This window comes from Nicotiana tabacum, chromosome 14, assembly GCF_000715075.1.
Source record: "Nicotiana tabacum cultivar K326 chromosome 14, ASM71507v2, whole genome shotgun sequence".
Taxonomy (NCBI): Eukaryota; Viridiplantae; Streptophyta; class Magnoliopsida; order Solanales; family Solanaceae; genus Nicotiana; species Nicotiana tabacum.
Window position 1 is genome coordinate 42,242,039 of NC_134093.1, and position 18,498 is coordinate 42,260,536.

Genomic DNA, 18,498 nt, shown 5'->3' on the forward strand with positions numbered 1-18,498 from the left:
ATATTACTTGATTTCATCTTCAATTTTGGCATTTGATTGATGAATTTAAAAGAGAAATTGAGTTTTTTTTGTCTAAATTTTTCTAAAGTAAATATTTAAGATTTGAACATCGATTCGAAGTCGGATTTGAGTGAAATTAGTATGGTTGGACTCATATTTGAATGAGTTATCGGAATTTATAATTTTTGTCGGGTTCTGAGGTACGGACCCGGGTTGACTATTTGGTTCACTTTGAGTATTTGATTAAAGATTCGACCTTTATCGCTTGCGTTTGTTTTCTAAGGGATTATTTGATATTTTTGAGTTGTTTTTGGCTAGTTTTGCATTGTTCAGAGGTTGATTTGCACGGGATGGCATTTCTAAAGTATTGTTTGACTTGCTTGATATTTGATTTGGCTTGCTCGAGGTAAGTAACATATCTAAACTTAGATTTGAGGGTAATTATCCCTAAGAACTATAATATTTGAGATGGGTTGGGGGTGACGCATGTGCTATGTGATGGGCGTGTGTGCATGCACCGAGATATTCATGATCGGGGTAGTTCTTAGGCTATTATATGCCTTATTTCACTATCATGTTTTCTCCCTTTGTATGACTACGTGAATTGTTATTCATGCTAGAAATTATGTTTAGGTTATCTGATTTATTGTTTGATACCTAATAGGGCTATTTTGCCATATTGAGCTATTTGACTTAGCCGTAATCATACTGTTTTAGTCATGATAGTTATATCCGCATGTTATATCTCTGCTTCTATGCATTTTTGATATTCTATCTCACATGTTATTGGTTTCTTTGTACGTGACACGAGTTTGAGATGTATTTGAGGTACATTATGGTATTCCGTATTATGTGATTAGATTATGTTACTATGATATGTTGACTTATGGAGACTTGAGCGGATTGATGACTGATGTAGGCCGTAGAGTCGTGTTGTGAGTTATATTGGATCATATTGCACGCCGCAATATTTATATTGGTATTGAGGTGACGCGTATGCCAGGCCCCATATTGGGCTAAGTGTTACTGATTTTGAGGCTACGCGTGCACCAGGCCCCACGATTGGGCTATGTGATTATAATTAGCGCTTGGGCAGGATTCACCCCTCCGGAGTCTAACATACCAGCAGTGGGTGCATGCACATAATTTTATATACGTTCTTTAGTGATGGGAATTTATGTAAGGCACTCGTACAGTGCTAAATGTTGCCGTGTGTGATGGTGAGGGCCTTGGGCCAGTCACCGTGAGTGTGCTAAGTGTGGTTATACTTGATGGTTTCACTGTGATGATATTGAGTTGACATGTATACTTGACATGTAGGCATATATGTATTTTCCTTATGCTAGACGGAAATATTACATTTGATGATTTGATATGTATATTTCACACATAGGCATAGAGATGTATTTTTCTCATACTAGATGATAATATGACATTTGATGATTTGACATGTATATTTGACATATAGGCATAGAGATGTATATTTCTTATGCTAGACGATATATGATAATTGATGACTTGATATGTATATTGACATGTAGGCATAGAGAGGTACTTTACTCATGCTAATTGGTAAACGGAAATTCTTATTTGATGTTGTGAATTGAAAAATGCAGTTCTTTTAATAAACTCATGTTTAGTTGATTTTGGTGGTAAGATTTGGACTTTGACTGCCATACTTGAAAAACATGTCTATTTTCGCTTAACTGTGACCGAGCTGAGCATAATAATGTTCTGAGTTGTTTACTGTTTCGGGCATTATTATATCTCATGTTATTATCCGTTTTTGATGTTAGACTTCGACTGTCTTCTGAGCTCGTCAATGCTTTCAACCTAAGGTTAGGTTTGTTACTTATTGAGTATATAGGGTCGGTTGTACTCATACTACACTTCTGCACCTTGCGTGCAAATCTTGGAGCTGATGTTGCTGTGTATGACTGGGGCTGGCATTAAAGATATACCTGCTTTTTGGATATAACTGCCACTTGTCCTTGGTAGCTCTAGATTTGTAAACTCTGTTTATGTATATTTCGAATAGATGATGTGCTTATTTCGTACCAACTTTGTAAATTCTAAGTCTTAGAAACTCATGACTTGTACTACCAGTCCTTGAGTTATTTTATAAAGTTTTAGTCATTTTATTTATTGATCCCTTATTATTTTCAATTGAATTGTGTTGACTATTAGTTGGCTTACCTAGCAGGTTGGGTTAAGTGCCATCACGACTAGTGGATTTTGGGTCATGACAACGAGGTTTGAGAGTTCTAAATAAATTGGAGAGTCGTACTACTATTTTAGAGCTTGGACTTGAAGTAAGTTGATTAAAACTTACTCCTTTTAAGAGATTTTCTCTAAATCATGATTTGGGTCAAAATGTAAGTTATTTGTAAATGTTTATTCATGCTTGTGGGTACAAACAGATAAGGATGTCAATATATGTATTAGAGTTGTGTGCATATGAAGTGTCATATTATTTTGTAATAATGTTATTTTCAAAATTTTGTTGGTAAATGATACTTGAGGCAAATGTGATATATTTTGTTAGAACCTATGCATTGATAGGAGTATAAAATGTTTGAAAGCTAAAGATATATTTTTACGAAATTTTTTTTTTTAAAACTTGATAAATGGAATAGAACTTGTAGTATCTTTAAAAGTTACATGTTAAATTGCTAAAGGCTTTAACATGAAAAATGTTATATATTGGATTTTGTTCAAATGGTTTGTTTTGCCATGATCCATGATTTAATAAAAATAGATCCTTTGAGGCTATTAGGATATGAATCTATTTTTGGAATATCAAATAATTTGGGAGTTACTAGTGGAAACTACCGAGATTGGTTCGAATATTGAGTTCGTTATCATGGAACTACACATGCCAGTGTAGGGACATGTTCCAAGGCTAAACTGAGGTTTGAAGGATAAAGTCTCCCATCGTGAGGGCAAATAATTATTACTTAAAGTGACAGGTTAAGTCGACTTGTATGGAACTATGAGAAGCCTCCCATACAATTAGGGTCTTGTTGCTAGATTGATTACCTAATGGTTGTTTATGTCGGTGCCGGTTTAGTACTCCAATAAATATAAAAGAAGATTTTCTTATGTTTAGACCTAAGGAGCCGAAAGTGATTTCAATGACTTAATTTCATTGAAATGGTTTGAATGATTTTTATTAAATTCATGGATCAATATAACTATTTTAAAAGTTTATATAATGGTTTACATTTCACTCGTCTTTTCATTTAAAGTGACAAAGAGCATGAATTATTTTAATTGTTTATCGTTTTATATCAAATATTGATTGTATTATTTTTGTAAAGCCTTGTCTGAGAGTTAGAGAGAGTCCATGACACTTATTGAGTACCATGTTGGTGTACTCAGCCCTCAGGGCCCCCCACTTACTTTACATATTTCAGGATAAAAGTATAGTACATGATGATCGGACATGACCATGATGACTCTCTTTCTGTGGTATATAGTGAGGCACCACTTCTATTTCATGGTTGATGTTATGTTGTCCTCATTTTCTATTAGTGCGGTATTATCCCAAGCGTTTATTTTATTCTCATGCCTTAGAGATTCCATAGATTGTTATTATTCTTTTGGGGTTGTAATCGAATGCATGAAAGAAATATTGTTATCTTTATGTATTTCCATTTATTGAAAATATATGATTTGAAGATTTTGTTCCATGTACAATTTCAATCATGTAAAATGATCGTATTTTGAAAAGGCTTTCGCATGTTTCTACTAGGCATATAAATGAGTATTCTTATACGAGTAGGTTCACTCGGATGGGGTAATACGCCGAGTACCAGTCACATAATTTTGGATCGTGACAGTAAGCTATTAGCTTTTTTGGTAAAGAATATTAGAGTACAAAATGTAAAGGAGTTGTACTCCTCAGCGTTCTCCACTTTGGTCTATGTAGGTACACGCCTTAGCATTCTCCACTTTGGTATATGTTGGTACTAAACTTCATTGTCTAACATTGGAAGCTAAGTTGTATGTCCTCTTCCATGTACTCTTTTTTTTGTGATATATATGGACAGGGATCCGAGGCATCCGAGGCGAATTCAGGATTTCAAGAGAATGAGTGCACTGTTGTGAAGAGATGGAACTAGCATTTACATTTGACGGGTTTAACTTTAGTCTCTTACCATGAACCCACTAAACATTTGAAATTATAGGTTCACAATTATATTCTTTTTGTAATTTTAATAATTTTCACACATATATATGTATACTTCGTGCCGAAAACAAGACCGTTCATAGTGAGATTTGAACGGCCAATTTCACATGTAGAGGTGCACCCAATAATAATTGCATTGTAAGAGCCTTTGAGTATGGGTTCATGCACATATATTTAAGTAATTTTGAAGAAATATAATATTTTTATACATGGTTTGAGGAGAAAATATGGGTTCACGTGAACCCATACCTCTCAACTTAGATTCGCCTCTGATAGGGATCCAGCCTAAAAACAAAAGAAAGAATCGATAGACATTTTTTGGTTTGTGTCACCTAGGGTGTTCATTGTTTGAAGTGTACATTTCTCTGAAACACATGGCTTGACCCATGAATCTATAACAACTCTTGCCTCATCGCTTCATCTCTTTAAGTGCCGAAACGAATAAAGTTATATTTGACTGTCTCTAATGCTATTGAGAACCTCCTTTTTTTTTTCTTTCTTTTGCACATCATTCTTTGAAGTGCACGACTTCACTCAAGAAGCTACAATCCTCGCTTCGCACCACTTCATTGCTTTAAGTACCAAAGCGATGACTTTTAGAAAAACTGTATTTGACCGACCTCTAATGCGAGCACTTCTTTTTGTCTTCAGCTCTTTTGGTTTACATTTTGTGTGTCCTTTTGTCTGGCAGAATTGTTAACTTGAGATTTACAAGTGAATAAAACAGTGCTTCATTGAGGTGATAAAAGCAGCAAGCAAGTTGCTTTCTTGCGAAGAAAAAAATATTGATATAATATGCTTAAAGATCATATAGGTTTCCTTAGAAGGACAAATTCTTTTCTCTTTAAGCTCACTAGTTAACTAAGATGCATATTTGTAGATCAAAACATGCATTATACATATAGCCATTACGTTATAATAGTTGATCTGTTTTATTTTTCTTGAATAATAATAGCGCAGACCGTTGGGATGCAATTTCAGAAGCAAAAATGAAGGCACTAATTAAGGAAGACAGAAATACAGGCTACAAGTTTGATTAATAGTGCTTCCACTTACCAACTACCTACTGGTTGGAGATGGAGGTGCTCTATCAACTAAGCAAGCCTCTCCTCGTCAACTATAAACTCTCTTCAAAGAAACTTGTAGAACAAAAACAAAAGTACAATAGTAGAACTAAGCAACTATCTACCTTGTGGATTCACAATTTGCGAGAAGACAGCCTCCGTGCTGTGCTCCTCTGACTCCTCGCCTTCTCCGCCTTCCTCTGTAATGCTTAACAATTCTGTATGCATCGCATACGCATCGTTTGCTTTCTGTTCTGCCACCATTTTTGGTCCATCAGGATTACTTTGCATCTGAAGGCAATACTCAAGATTCCATAACACTGAACCCATCGAAGGGCGATCCGTTCCATGATCAGACAAGCAACTCACTGCTGTATCAACAAATTGCTTCAAACATTCTGGTGTGATCTCCCCCTTAATATGTGGATCCACAATTTCTTTAGTAGTATGTCTCCTATGGCAGTGTAATGCCCAATCTGCTAGACTAACTTGTTCCTTTGGAAGACTAGGATTTAGAGCTGGTCTTCCGCACACTACTTCAAATAGGACAACCCCAAAAGAGTACACATCAGACTTTTCTGTCAGCTGCTGTCTTCTGAAATACTCTGGATCCAAGTATCCAAAACTTCCTTTTACCATTGTACTAACATGAGTTTGATGAAGATTAGGTCCCGTTTTCGATAGCCCGAAATCAGAAACCTTTGCTACCCACTTATCATCCAACAAAATGTTTGTAGTTTTCACATCCCTATGGATGATAGTGTATCTTGCACCAGTGTGAAGATAGTGAAGACCTCTGGCTGCACCAATACAAATATCCAGTCTTTGCTTCCATGATAAAGGTGGCTTATTGTGCTTGTAAAGGTGCTCTCTCAATGTCCCATTAGCCATATAATCATACACTAATATCATCTCTTCATTCTCTTCACAAGCCCCAATCAATGAGACTAAGTGCCTATGTCTAAGTTTCGAAAGCAATTCAATCTCAGTTTGGAACTCATGAAGACCTTGTTCAGAACAAGGGTTTGCTCTCTTAATAGCAACACTAGTCCCTCCATCAATCTCTCCTTTGTACACCTTACCAAATCCTCCAACTCCAATAACTAGCGACTCGTCAAAATTCTTCGTACCATGTTTTATCTCAGCTAAGGTGAAGTGCCTACAAAGCCCTCCACCAATGTTGGAAATGTGACTACTGCCACTGCTCTTGCCTGAGATAGTTGTTCTAGTTTCTGTAGTCCTAGAACTACTATAAATTGGTAACCAACCACCTCTGCTAGACTTCCCTCCACTGTTCATATTCTTCTTACGTTTGATAAAAGCAACTACACCAAAAACAATACCAAAGCCAGCCGCCAATCCTACAACTGAACCAGCTATTATGCCAGTTTTACTAGATTTGCTTGATACAAATGACGGTTTTGGCTGAGAATCAGTGTCCGGAGGTGGGGCTGGTGATGGAACAGGATTCGGCCCTGCCAAATTCCCTGTTGTGTCATTGATCTTAAAAATCTCTAGTCCATTGAGGATTGAATCATAAAACTCGGCCTTCGTCTTATCATTAGGATGTAAAGCCACCCACATTTCATCACCACCGGGTTGATCTGTGGCATATATTACAAAGTCCTTGTATGCTGGCACACCTTGGGCACTAGTCCACGAAATAACATCAGCCTCTTCCAAAGCAGTCTGATTGTTAATGTATATATTGAATACTCTCTGATTCATTCTTGTCAATTGAAACTCACAGAAATGTAACCTCACGAGATAAGTGAAATTTCCATCAATTTGGAAAATCCAAGTGAGATTATAATTCCTATTAACATCTGGATTTGGCCCCATGGATCGTGCTGTCCTATAAACATCCACCGGAGCAATGTAATTGGGTAGATTAGGAGGATATGAAATTTTGACACTGTTATTAGCTGCAGATGTCACACCAAATGATGCACCAAACAAATATGGCGCGTCATCATACCATATTCTTCCCAGGCCTGAGTCATTATTTGCTGGAATATACTGTCCACCAACATTTAACCTGAACATGGTTTGCATAGAAGAAGCTTCTGTTTCCATTGTCTGATCCGAGAACCCCACCATAGGCGCGGCTTGAAAGATTTCTGGCATTGAAATAATCTCAATTCCATTGATAAAGGCAAAAGAGTCCTTGTATACTGATGAAGGGCTAAAGGTGATGTTAAGGGTGTCAGTCTGGAGAGGGACAAGAGTGAATTCCCTTATGATATAAGCCTGCGTTAGTGCTTGTGCTGTGATTGAGGCACTGAAGTTATTGAGAAGAGTAAACCCCCCAACAGTTACAGAAAAGAATGAATTGGAGCAGTTGAAATTGTCATAAGAAGAAGGGTAAAAATGAAGTCTGATCCAATGGCGAGATTTTGGAGAAACAGGAAACGTATACGCGGTTTGAGTCTTGAAAATCCTAGCAGTCATGTAAGGGATATCAGAAACCAATGAAGGGTCTTGGTATTTAGCTTTAGATGTGATTGAATTACCAGAAGAAGAGGGGAGATGTGTGGAATCTGGACTCCAAATCCTGCCATCTGCATCTGTGGCATTACTTGTAGCCCCACAAGCCAAAACAAAGGAATAAGAATTTGAGTCATTTTTAGATGAATTCACCTTGCTTACGCCGGAACAAAATGTGGTTATGATAACCAGAAATTTTACACAAGAGCAAAGCTTCATTGCTGCGTCAAACATTGGCAATAGATTTCACGGAAAATGAAGGATATATGACTTTATTAGCCATTAAATTTCACCTTTAATGCATTCCAACCATGGACAAGGGAAAAGCAAAGAAAATGGAGATCAAAGATACAAGTTTTAATCTGATTTTTTTGCTTTTCCAATAAATTTTACACACTTCTTTCTTCTTTTTTGATTTGTGTTTTTCCTTGAATGAATATTAGGATTGAGAGACGTTAGATACGGCAAATTAGTGGTAAAAAATGCTTTGGTAACGTCTAGTACCTCTTTTCCCTCTGTATTCATTGATATATTAAATAGGCATTAAATTATATTAATATAGTCATATGTTCATAGCACAATATTCTGTGTTGTTATGTGAGATATTCTCATTGCTTGACAGGTGAATTTGTGAACCACTTGTTCAATTAATGAGAGAAAACAAAATGTAATGCAAAAGTGTTCCAAATTAAAGCATCAAAATTTTACCAAAATATCGACATGTATGCATTACGCTTTTTACGAAATGAGATAGAGTAATATTTTCTGTTCAAACGTTGATAAAAAGTTTCTTGTCTTAAAGGTATTTATATTTGAAGTGTTGCGTTTTACAATATGGAGAATTTATCTGTTGATTCATCATATAAGGCTTTATAGAGTGATGAATTCCTATTAATTTATTGATTTATTATATTCATAGAGTTCATCCAAAAGAAACAAAAGTTGAAAAGAATGACCACCAACGGTTATGGTGGGTAATAAGTATCCTTTGTTAATAATTAGATGTTTTGGGTTCGAGCTTTGGGAATAAAATTATTCTGATAGGGTATGTTTTATCCCTAAAATGAGACTTTCTCGCGTGAATCTAGATTAATCGGATGAATATCGGACGCTAGGTGAGAAACCAAAATAAAAAATAATAAAAAAATATAGGACTTAAAAGTAAAAATATCTATTATATAAGTAAGGAACAGATAAATAAATCAATAATATATTTAATGCAAATCTTTATTAAATGAAATAAATAAATATTTTAGAATAAATACTTTATGTTTAAATGCATGATTATGATTAATAGCATATATTACAATATGTACATCTATGCTGTAAAAATTCACTCTGTGATGGCATTATCTCTTTTGGACTTCATCTCGAATGCTCTTTTCTACAATAATTTTGTTTAACCTTATAAATGGATAACAATTGAATTTATATGCAGTTTTAAGGATATGTGGACTAATTCAATACAAGTGATTAATGACGTTAGATAAGAAAATAAAAGATATAGTAAATAGCCAAACCAATGATGATAGTGAGTCCGAGCTTAGTTAAAAGCTTAACAAGAAACCTGCCTTCGGTTCCGAGCTAGCACTTATGAAGAACTTATGAACGAAAACAAGAACTTTGAATAACTTTTAGAAACAGAGAGAACAAAAGTATATTGCCTTGGTATGCATATTACAGAGTGTCTAATGAGTAATTAGCTTCCCTTTTATATAGTAGGGAAGTTTTACCCTAGGTACAATTCTAAGAAAGGTAAAATCTTCTTTTTCGCTAGTCACTGATTTTCTGCCGATACGAGCTAAGATTCACGCCGTGATATCCGGTTGGGCACATATATCACAGCCCTTTGTTAATCGTGTACAGTCACTAGTAATACTCTCCGAGGTCTTGGGACTCGAACTGGACCCGGGGCCCGTGATCTCGATGGCTCTGAGAGTAGGTGTTTTGCTTGGGACCTGATACGAGAGACTCCTGGCTCTGATTCCGATTCCTTACAGTCACGTCCTTGCTCTGTTTGCCTCACCGGAAAATTGGGGTGCTCATTAGACTCGGTTTTACCCGTATACAGATAGTCCCCTCGTTTCTCAGAGAGTATGTTTGCCAAAACGACAAGAAACAATAGATGTTCTCCGGTTCCTTCCTCCGTAAATTACGATGAAGGAGCCGAAACATCCCATCAGTCGTATCAGTCACGTCGTTCTGACTTCGGACACGTGTCGCTCATCGGCTGGTTGCTCCCGAATACAAAGCGTCGCTTGTTTTCCTATAAAAGCTTCTATCCTTTGTTCTTTTCCTACTTTTCGACCAAGCTTTTACCTTCGAGATTTCCAGCTATCACCAAACTTCTTCCAAACCTTCATATCTTCATTCTTGTTCTTCAACTTTCATAGTGATTTTCTGGTTTTTACCCAGATTTCCTTCAAATCTTCATACTATGTTCTTCATCCTTCAAACTCATCTTTTTATCTTCCCAACCAGTCGTTGGTACTGAGGCGGCTGCTCCTGAAGTAGTTGCCCTCGAAACGGCTTCTCTCGAGGTGGCTGCCGACGAACCGGCCCCGAGCCTCCCTTGAAAGTGTTTATTCCCAGGGGCTGCTCAATTGCAGAAGACATTAAGGTCGAGAATCCCTCACGCAAACATGACCGGGGTGAAGGAGCATCAAGGTACATATGCTCCGTAACCGAAGACGTTCTTCCCGTGGTCCGAAAGGACTGCAATTGGGAAGGCAAGGATGTGGTAGTCCCCGGGCCCGAGAACACTATTACTACCCATGTGGAGGGATATTTAAGTGTTTACACTTACCCTTTCACTCTGGGCCCGATGGACCCGATTGTTTTGAATTTTTGCAAGAGGTATGAGGTGTGCCTTGGGTAAATCCATCCACCTCTATGGAGGATTGTGATCCTCCTTCGCTACTTCGTGAACAAGACCGAATCTCGTCGGTTCATGATCGATCATTTACTTCGTTTATACAGTCCCCAGATTTTCCAAGGGGGACTGATCAAGCTTACTCGTCGGGTTAGCAAGGCCTCCTTTTTGAGTATTGACGAAGACCAAGACCGGGGCTGGCAGGGACGCTTCGTTCGGGTGAAGACCGAAGACTTGATTCCCCCGGAGTTCATGCGTTTCCCTGAGAAGTGGAATACATCTCGTAAGTGCAGTCTCTCCTTAAGCGTAATTTTTTTCATACTTGTGGTTGTGCAGCCGTTGCCCGGGTTCCAAATGCAGTCCCCCGGCTAAAGGAATGTATCGAGAGCATTTGTACACATATAACATACTCCGAGCGCAGGTTTTTGAAGGGCCGATAGGAGGCCCGTTCTCATGGTAAGGCATCTCTCTGAATAGTTAATACCATGCTTCTAACTTTCATCATACTGACTTTCCTTCCCCTTTGTTGTTGCAGGTTTGCCTAAGACCACCGAATTTAGGCCTTTAGAAGGGGACGAGGACATGTCGTTGTCCATTGATCCCTCCGTTACCGGGCAGCCCGAGGCTGTCGTGGAAGAAAAGAAGAAAAGGAAGAGGAAACCTTCGGGCTCCCCGGGCCCTGAGGTAAAGAAACCAAAGAAGAGGGTGGCTCGCAAGCTCAGGAAGAGCTCTAGCTCCCGGGTGCCAGACTCCGATTCTCTTCTCCGGCTCAGGGACGAGCCGGAGAAAGACCTCATTTTTGTCACCCACGGGACGACCCTTTCTGGGGGCAAGATGCATACGGGGGGAGATTCGTCAGGCCGACATCCCTCAGACTCGAGAGGTCGATATGGAGACCCGGGGTGGGACTCCCCAGGACGTCGGCTCCGCTCCGAAGGAAGCGCCCGATATAATAGAGATTTCGGGGATGCCCTCCTACACCGAGTCCATGCTCGAGGAGGCCCAAGCAGGAAAGGAGAAGTCTAATAAAGGGGTCCATGGCGCGGATGATCCCCTTAATTCCTTTTTCGATGGTGTGGACTCGTCCGCTTTGGAAGATTTCTCTGGGCTGAGTGACTTGGAAGTTCCGAAGAAGGACACATCCTCGGAAGCTAGTTGGCCGAGTTCAAGCCCGAAATTGATCAAGCAGTTCCCTGCTCCGAGTGTGGACCCTGGTTGCAAGAGATCGGTTATTTTGATCATCCCGAAGGATGCCTAGGTCCTGTCTGCTCCCTTGGGGATAGCTAGCTACCTCCGATGCCTGATGACCGAGGAGGACCAGGCAAAAATAAATGAAGTGAATGTGCCGTGCCGTTTCAATGAGACGCAGCAGGCGCTGAACCAGGTAAGGCATCATTACGTTCCTTTGAACTTTACATAGGTTTTGATATTTCTCACGTTTTATTTCATATTTTTGCAGGCCTCAGTAATTCATCACGAGAGCTTCCAGCGGTCCGGGTCGAGGTCAATCAGCTCGAGCTCGAGGTCAAGGAGCTTGCCCAGAAAAGGGATATGTACAAGCTTCTCAACGAGCAATAAGAAGGGGTCATTAAGAAGAGAGACCCTCGAGGAGATGGTAGAGACAACCTCAGCCAATGCTAATGAGATGGTGGCTCAATACAAGGCTGATGTCGAAGCAGCCGAGGCCCTCTTGAAGACCATTGTTGAGTACGTGAGGCGACTATCTCGAAGAGAGACCCTCGAGGAGATCCATGCCTGAGGCTTAGACCTGTTTGCCGAGATCGAGGAGGCAAAAAGTCTTGAGGCCGAGGCGAATAAGCTAGCTGAACCCGAAGGTGAGGAGGGCTCTGAAGAATCCGAAGGCCCTGATGGTTCTGGTGACGAATCGGGCTCCGGTAAAGATCAGGCGTGAATGCCTTAGGATTTTTTAGTTATTGTGTTGTGTACATATTTTTTGTTCATTTTGAGGCCATTTTTGTTGGGTCTTTATAAAGATATTCCAGAATATATAAAATTTTCCCCTTTTGGCAATTTCAACTCTTTTAGCATCTTTTCACAATTTCCATTCTTGCAAATATTTTTGTTGCCTTACCATAGAATCAAATTTAGTAATAGGTCATCTATTTTTTGGAGGTCCAAACAGAACCTGACCTCGATGCAAGATTTTATTTGCTCGAAGCTTTGAAAACTCAGAGTGACCGGAAGTTTTCCAAAAATACTTAAGTGTTCTTAGACGATGCTTTTGTCGAGGGTAGCCTTTGGGCTTGATAGTCCCCGGGTAGGGATAGCTCTTAGGTTCGATGCTTTAAGAGGCAAAAATATGTAATAGCAAGGTAGAAACTTTCTTTCATTTCTGTGTATAAAGTTCAAGATTGAAAGCGTGTAAAGGCTTGTATTATGGACAAGGTGGCCTACGCGGGCACGATTCACTTGACCGTTTGGCCCTTACAATAAATCCTAACCACCGAGCCTAGGCTGTTAAGCACAAAGTTTCCTTCTTTCCTTGCTATGAAGCTTGACACGAGGGTGATGGCCCCCAGTATACGAGGTCGATCTTGAGAGGGTTCGGATACTGTTGATGAGATCATTGACTCCGTTTTAAAATCGGTCTTCGATTCTAAGTTAGCACGATTTACCGTTGCCTCATTAAGAACCTTGCCAGAAAACCCATTTGGGACAAAACTGGTTCAAGGAAAAAAGAGTGCAACGCGTGCTTTCAGACCTAATAGTCACATTATCCTTTGGTTGTTGTCTGCAAGTGTTAGACCGATTCACAATATTATAAAAAGGTAAATGAGATCATACCTTAGGAGTAGTACTGTTTTAAGTACATCACGTTCCGGTTGTTCGGTAGCTTTGCACCGTTTCCTGCTTCGAGTTTTTATGAGCCTTTACTGGTAATCCCGATGTCTCGATATGGTCCTTCCCAATTCGGACCCAGCTTGCCTTCGTTCGGGTTCCGGGTGTGCAGTGTTACTTTTCTTAACACTAAGTCCTTGATATTGAAGTGTCGGAGGTTGGCTCTTCGCTTGTAATACCTTTCTATCCGCTATTTCTGGACGGCCTCGCGCCATTTATCCAATAGGTCCAGGCTCTTGCTCATGGCCTCATCGTTTGATTCTTCGATTGGATATCGGAACCTGAGGCTCTGTTCTCCTACTTCGACAGGTATTAGTGCTTCAACACTGTATACCAATGAAAACGGAGTGGCGCCAGTACTAGATTTAGAGGTTTTACGGTATTCCCACAAGACTTCGGGCAGAATTTCCTTCCATTCCCCTTTGGCATCAGTCAACCTTTTCTTTAGGTTTTGAAATATGGTCTTGTTTGTTGATTCTGCATGTTCTTTCCCACTAGGGTGATAGGGTGTTGACAAGATCTTTTTGACCTTATGATCTTTGAAAAATTTGTTTAACTTGCTGCCGATGAACTGCTTCCCGTTATCACATACTATCTCGGCCGGTATTCCAAACCAACATATTATGTGGTCCCAAATAAAGTTGACGACTTCTTTTTCCTGAACCTTCTCGAACGCTTGAGCTTTGACCCACTTAGAAAAATAATCGGTCATAAACAGTATGAATTGAGCCTTTCCGGGTTCCCACGGTAGGGGACCGACAATGTCCATTCCCTACTTCATGAACGACCAAGGTGTCAAGACCGAATGTAGTAGCTCCCCGGGTTGATGGATCATTGGTGCATGCCTCTGACAGCCGTCGCATCTTCGTATAATGTCATTTGCATCTTTCTCGATGTCGATCCAGTAATAACAGGCTCTGATTATCTTACGAACCAAAGATTCTGGCCCCGAATAGTTTCCGCAGGTGCCTTCGTGAACTTCCCTTAAAACATATTCGATGTCTCCCGACCCCAAGCATATGTTGAGCGGGCCATCAAACGTTCTTCTGAACAAAGTACCTTCAGACAGGCTGAACCTATCCGCCTTCATGCGTAGAGCTCTTTGTTCTTTAGGATCCGAGGGAAACTTTCTAGTCTTCAAGTAGTTTATATACTTGTTTCTCCAATCCCAAGTTAAACTTGTTGAGTTTATTTCAGCATGGTCTTCTTCTACTACCGATTTCATGAGCTGTACGACCGTTCCTAAGCTGAATTCATCATCATCAACCGATGACCCCAAGTTAGCCAAAGCATCGACCTCGCTATTTTGACCTCGGGGTACGTGCTATAGGGTCCATGCCTTGAACTTATGCAACGTTACCTGTAATTTGTCTAAATACCTTCGCATTTATTCCTCTTTTACTTCGAACGTCCCATTAACTTGATTTACCACAAGGAGGGAGTCACACTTAGCTTCGACCACCTCGGCCCCCAGGGTTTTAGACAATTCGAGACCTGCAATCACGGCCTCATACTCGGCCTCATTGTTAGTCAATTTCACAGTTTTAATAGATTGCCTAACTATATTACCTGTAGGCGGCTTCAACACGATGCCAAGTCCGGACCCCTTTGCGTTTGAGGCGTCATCCGTGAAGAGGGTCCAGATTCCCGAGGAAGTCCCCGAGGTTAACAACAATTCCTTTTCGACTTCGGGTATTAAAGCCAGCATAAAGTCGGCCACGAAGTCTGCCAAAATTTATGATTTGATCGTTGTCCGGGGTCGATATTCGATATCATACCCGCTAATTTCTACGACCTATTTAGCCAACCCTCCCGAGAGCTATGGTTTGTGCATTATGTTCCTTAGTAGGTAAGAAGTTACGACGCGTATGTGGTGGCATTGAAAATACGACTTTAACTTTCTGGAGGCGCTTAGCAAAGCGAGCGCCAATTTTTCTAGGTGAGGATACCTTGTTTCGGTCTCGCCTAGAGTTCTACATAATAGATAGAAAATTGCGTACTTTCCTCTTCCCGGACTAAGACTCCACTTACCGCTACTTCAGATACCGCTAAGTACATGTACATCTGCTCGCTCGCCTTCCGAGTATGGAGCAAGGGTGGACTCGAAAGGCACCGTTTGAGTTTTTCCAAGGATTGTTGGCATTCCGGCATCCAAGAAAAGTTATTCTTCTTCTTCTTCAATAATGAGAAGAACCGGTGGCTCTTATCGAAAGACCTTGATATGAACTGGCCTAGGGAGGCTATGCACCCGGTTAGCCTCTGAATGACCTTGACACTGTCCACCACAGTGATGTCTTCTGTAGCTTTGATTTTATGGGGATTGATCTCAATTCCTCGGTTGGACACCATGAATCCAAGGAACTTCCCGGATCCGACACCGAATGCGTATTTCTTCGAGTTCAGCTTCATATTGTATCTCTTCAATATGTCGAAGGTTTCCTGCAAATGTTTCAAATGGTCCTTTGCTCGCAGGGACTTAACTAACATGTCGTCAATATAAACTTTCATTGATTTTCCTATTTGTTCTTCCAACATCCGGTTTACTAGGCGTTGATAAGTGGCACCATCGTGTTTTAGTTCGAACGACATTACGTTATAATAATAGGTGCCGAATTTAGTGATAAAGAATGTTTTTTCTCGATTGCCTAGGTCCATCTGGATTTGGTTGTACCCGGAATAGGAGTCAAGAAAGCTGAGTATCTCGTGCCCGGATATCGCATCAATCATGCAATCGATGTTAGGCAAAGGAAAAGAGTCCTTGGGGCATGCCTTGTTCAAGTCTTTGTAATCTACACACATTCTTAATTTATTTCTCTTTTTAGGCACTACCACTATGTTAGCCAACCAATCTGGGTACTTAACTTCCCGAATAGAACCTATTTTAAAGAGTTTGGATACCTCGTATTTGATGAATGCATGCTTAACTTCGGACTGAGGTCTCCTCTTCTGTTTAAACGGGTGGAACTTTGGATCCAAGCTTAGCTTATGAGTTGTTATTTCTGGCGGGATCCCTATCATATCAAGATGGGACCAAGCAAAATAATTTATGTTAGCTATAAGGAATTTAATGAGTTTTTTCCTGAGCTCGGGAGTTAACCCTGTGCATAGGTATACCTTCCGATCGGGCAAGTGTTCGATCAATATGACTTGCTCCAGCTCCTCGACCATTGATTTGGTGGTGCCGGTATCGTCAGGGGTGATGAACGACCTAGGAACTCCGTAATCATCATCCCCGCATGCTTCTTGCTTCTCCGGTTCGGTCAGGGCCGGCGTCGGTGATTGCTATTAGTTTCTTCCTTCCTAACCGGCTCCGAGTTCTTTGATGTCGAGAGTGAGGACATTGGGATCACCTCATCGACCGCGAATATTTCTTTTGCGGCCTACTGCTCTCCGTAAACTGTCTTGATCCCTCCCGGTGTGGGGAACTTCAGTGCCTGGTGTAGTGTTGAGGGTATTTCCCTCATGTTGTGAATCCATAGCCTTCCATATAGAGAATTATATCTTATATCCCCTTCAATCACATAGAACTTTGTTTCTTGAATGGTCCCAGCGGTGTTCACCGAAAGGGTTATCTCCCCTTTAGTAGTTTCGCATGCCATTTTGAATCCGTTTAAAACCTGGACTATAGGCACTATTTGGTCTTGTAGACCCAGCTGCTCTACGACCCTTGATCTGATGATATTGGCCGAGCTACCTGGATCAATTAACACACACTTAACTTGAGATTTATTTATGAGTACAGATATTACCAGTACATCATTATGCGGTTGCACGATGCCTTTAGCATCCTCATCGTTGAAAGAGATGGTCCCCTCCGGTCTATAATCTCGGGTTCGTGTTTCCCTTGTGATGGACACCTTAGTGCACTTTAGCATTGGCCCCTGAGGGACGTCGACTCCACCAATGATCATGTTAATGATGTGTTGAGGTTTCTCTTGTTCGGTCTGTTTGTTAGAGTCCCTATTCCTGAAGTGACTTTTGGCTCGATCACTCAAAAATTCCCGAAGGTGCCCGTTGTTGAATAGCTGGGCTACTTCTCTCTCTTAGTTATCGGTAGTCCTCGGTCCTCTGGCCGTAAGTGCCATGATAGTTACACATCAGGTTAGGGTCTCTTTGGGTAGGTTAGGACTGCAATTGCCGAGGACACTTAGTATCTTTGATGCACCCGATGGCAGATATGATGCTAGCAGCATTGACATTGAAGTTATATTCCGATAATCTCGGTGCCTCCCTGGCCCCGAGTGGCCTGTTAAAATCGTTTTTATTCATGAGACCCCGACTATTGTGGCCTCCATCGCTCCTTTTTTCATTCCTCGTAGGGTTACGCCCAGATCCGCTACCCTTTCAATCTCCGCTATACGGTTGATACCGATCTCTATTCGGTCTTGGTTCATGATCGATGACTCTTTTAGATCTGTCATTAGTTATGATGGGATAAACGGATCCGGAGGGGGGCCCGAGCTGATCATCCTCGACTCTGAATTTTGATTGGTACCTATTATGGACGTCAGCCCAAGTTACTGCCGGGTACTCTATCAAATTCTGTTTCAGCTGGTGTGAAGCCAAGGAGCTTTGGGGGTTGAGTCCTTGAGTGAACGCCTGAACGGCCCAATCGTTCGCAACCAGAGGTAGGTCCATTCGTTCCATTTGAAACCTCAACATGAATTCCCTGAGCATTTCGTTATCTCTTTGTTTTACTTTGAAAAGGTTCGATTTTTTGGTCTCGACCTTGATGGCCCAGGCGTGAGCTTTTACAAAGTCATCTGCAAGCATAACAAACGAATCAATGGAATTAGGGGGTAAATTATGATCTCATATCATTGCTCCTTTCGGTAGGGTTTCTCCAAACGTTTTCAGCAAAACTGACTCGATTTCGTCATCTCATAAGTCGTTTCCCTTGATGGAACACGTGTAGGAGGTCATGTGTTCTTTTGGATCTATGGTTCCGTTATACTTTGGAATTTCGGGCATACAGAACTTCTTCGGGATTGGCTTCGGTGCCGCGCTTATGGGAAAGGCTTTTG

At 40.7% G+C, this 18,498-nt stretch overlaps 1 protein-coding gene across 1 annotated transcript; it reads right to left on the reverse strand.

Moving 5' to 3' along the window:
* Positions 1-5,167: 5,167 nt before the first annotated feature.
* On the reverse strand, positions 5,168-8,150 carry LOC107789667 (receptor-like protein kinase ANXUR1). Its single transcript, XM_016611525.2, has one exon. It carries the CDS (start codon positions 7,975-7,977, stop codon positions 5,374-5,376), a length of 2,604 nt encoding a protein of 867 aa, XP_016467011.1. The 5' UTR covers positions 7,978-8,150; the 3' UTR covers positions 5,168-5,373.
* Between the last annotated feature and the right edge of the window lie 10,348 nt (positions 8,151-18,498).

Bases quoted from the DNA above. Each gene is read 5' to 3' on its own strand.
- LOC107789667 (XM_016611525.2), bottom strand. From the start codon at position 7,977: ATGTTTGACGCAGCAATGAAGCTTTGCTCTTGTGTAAAATTTCTGGTT.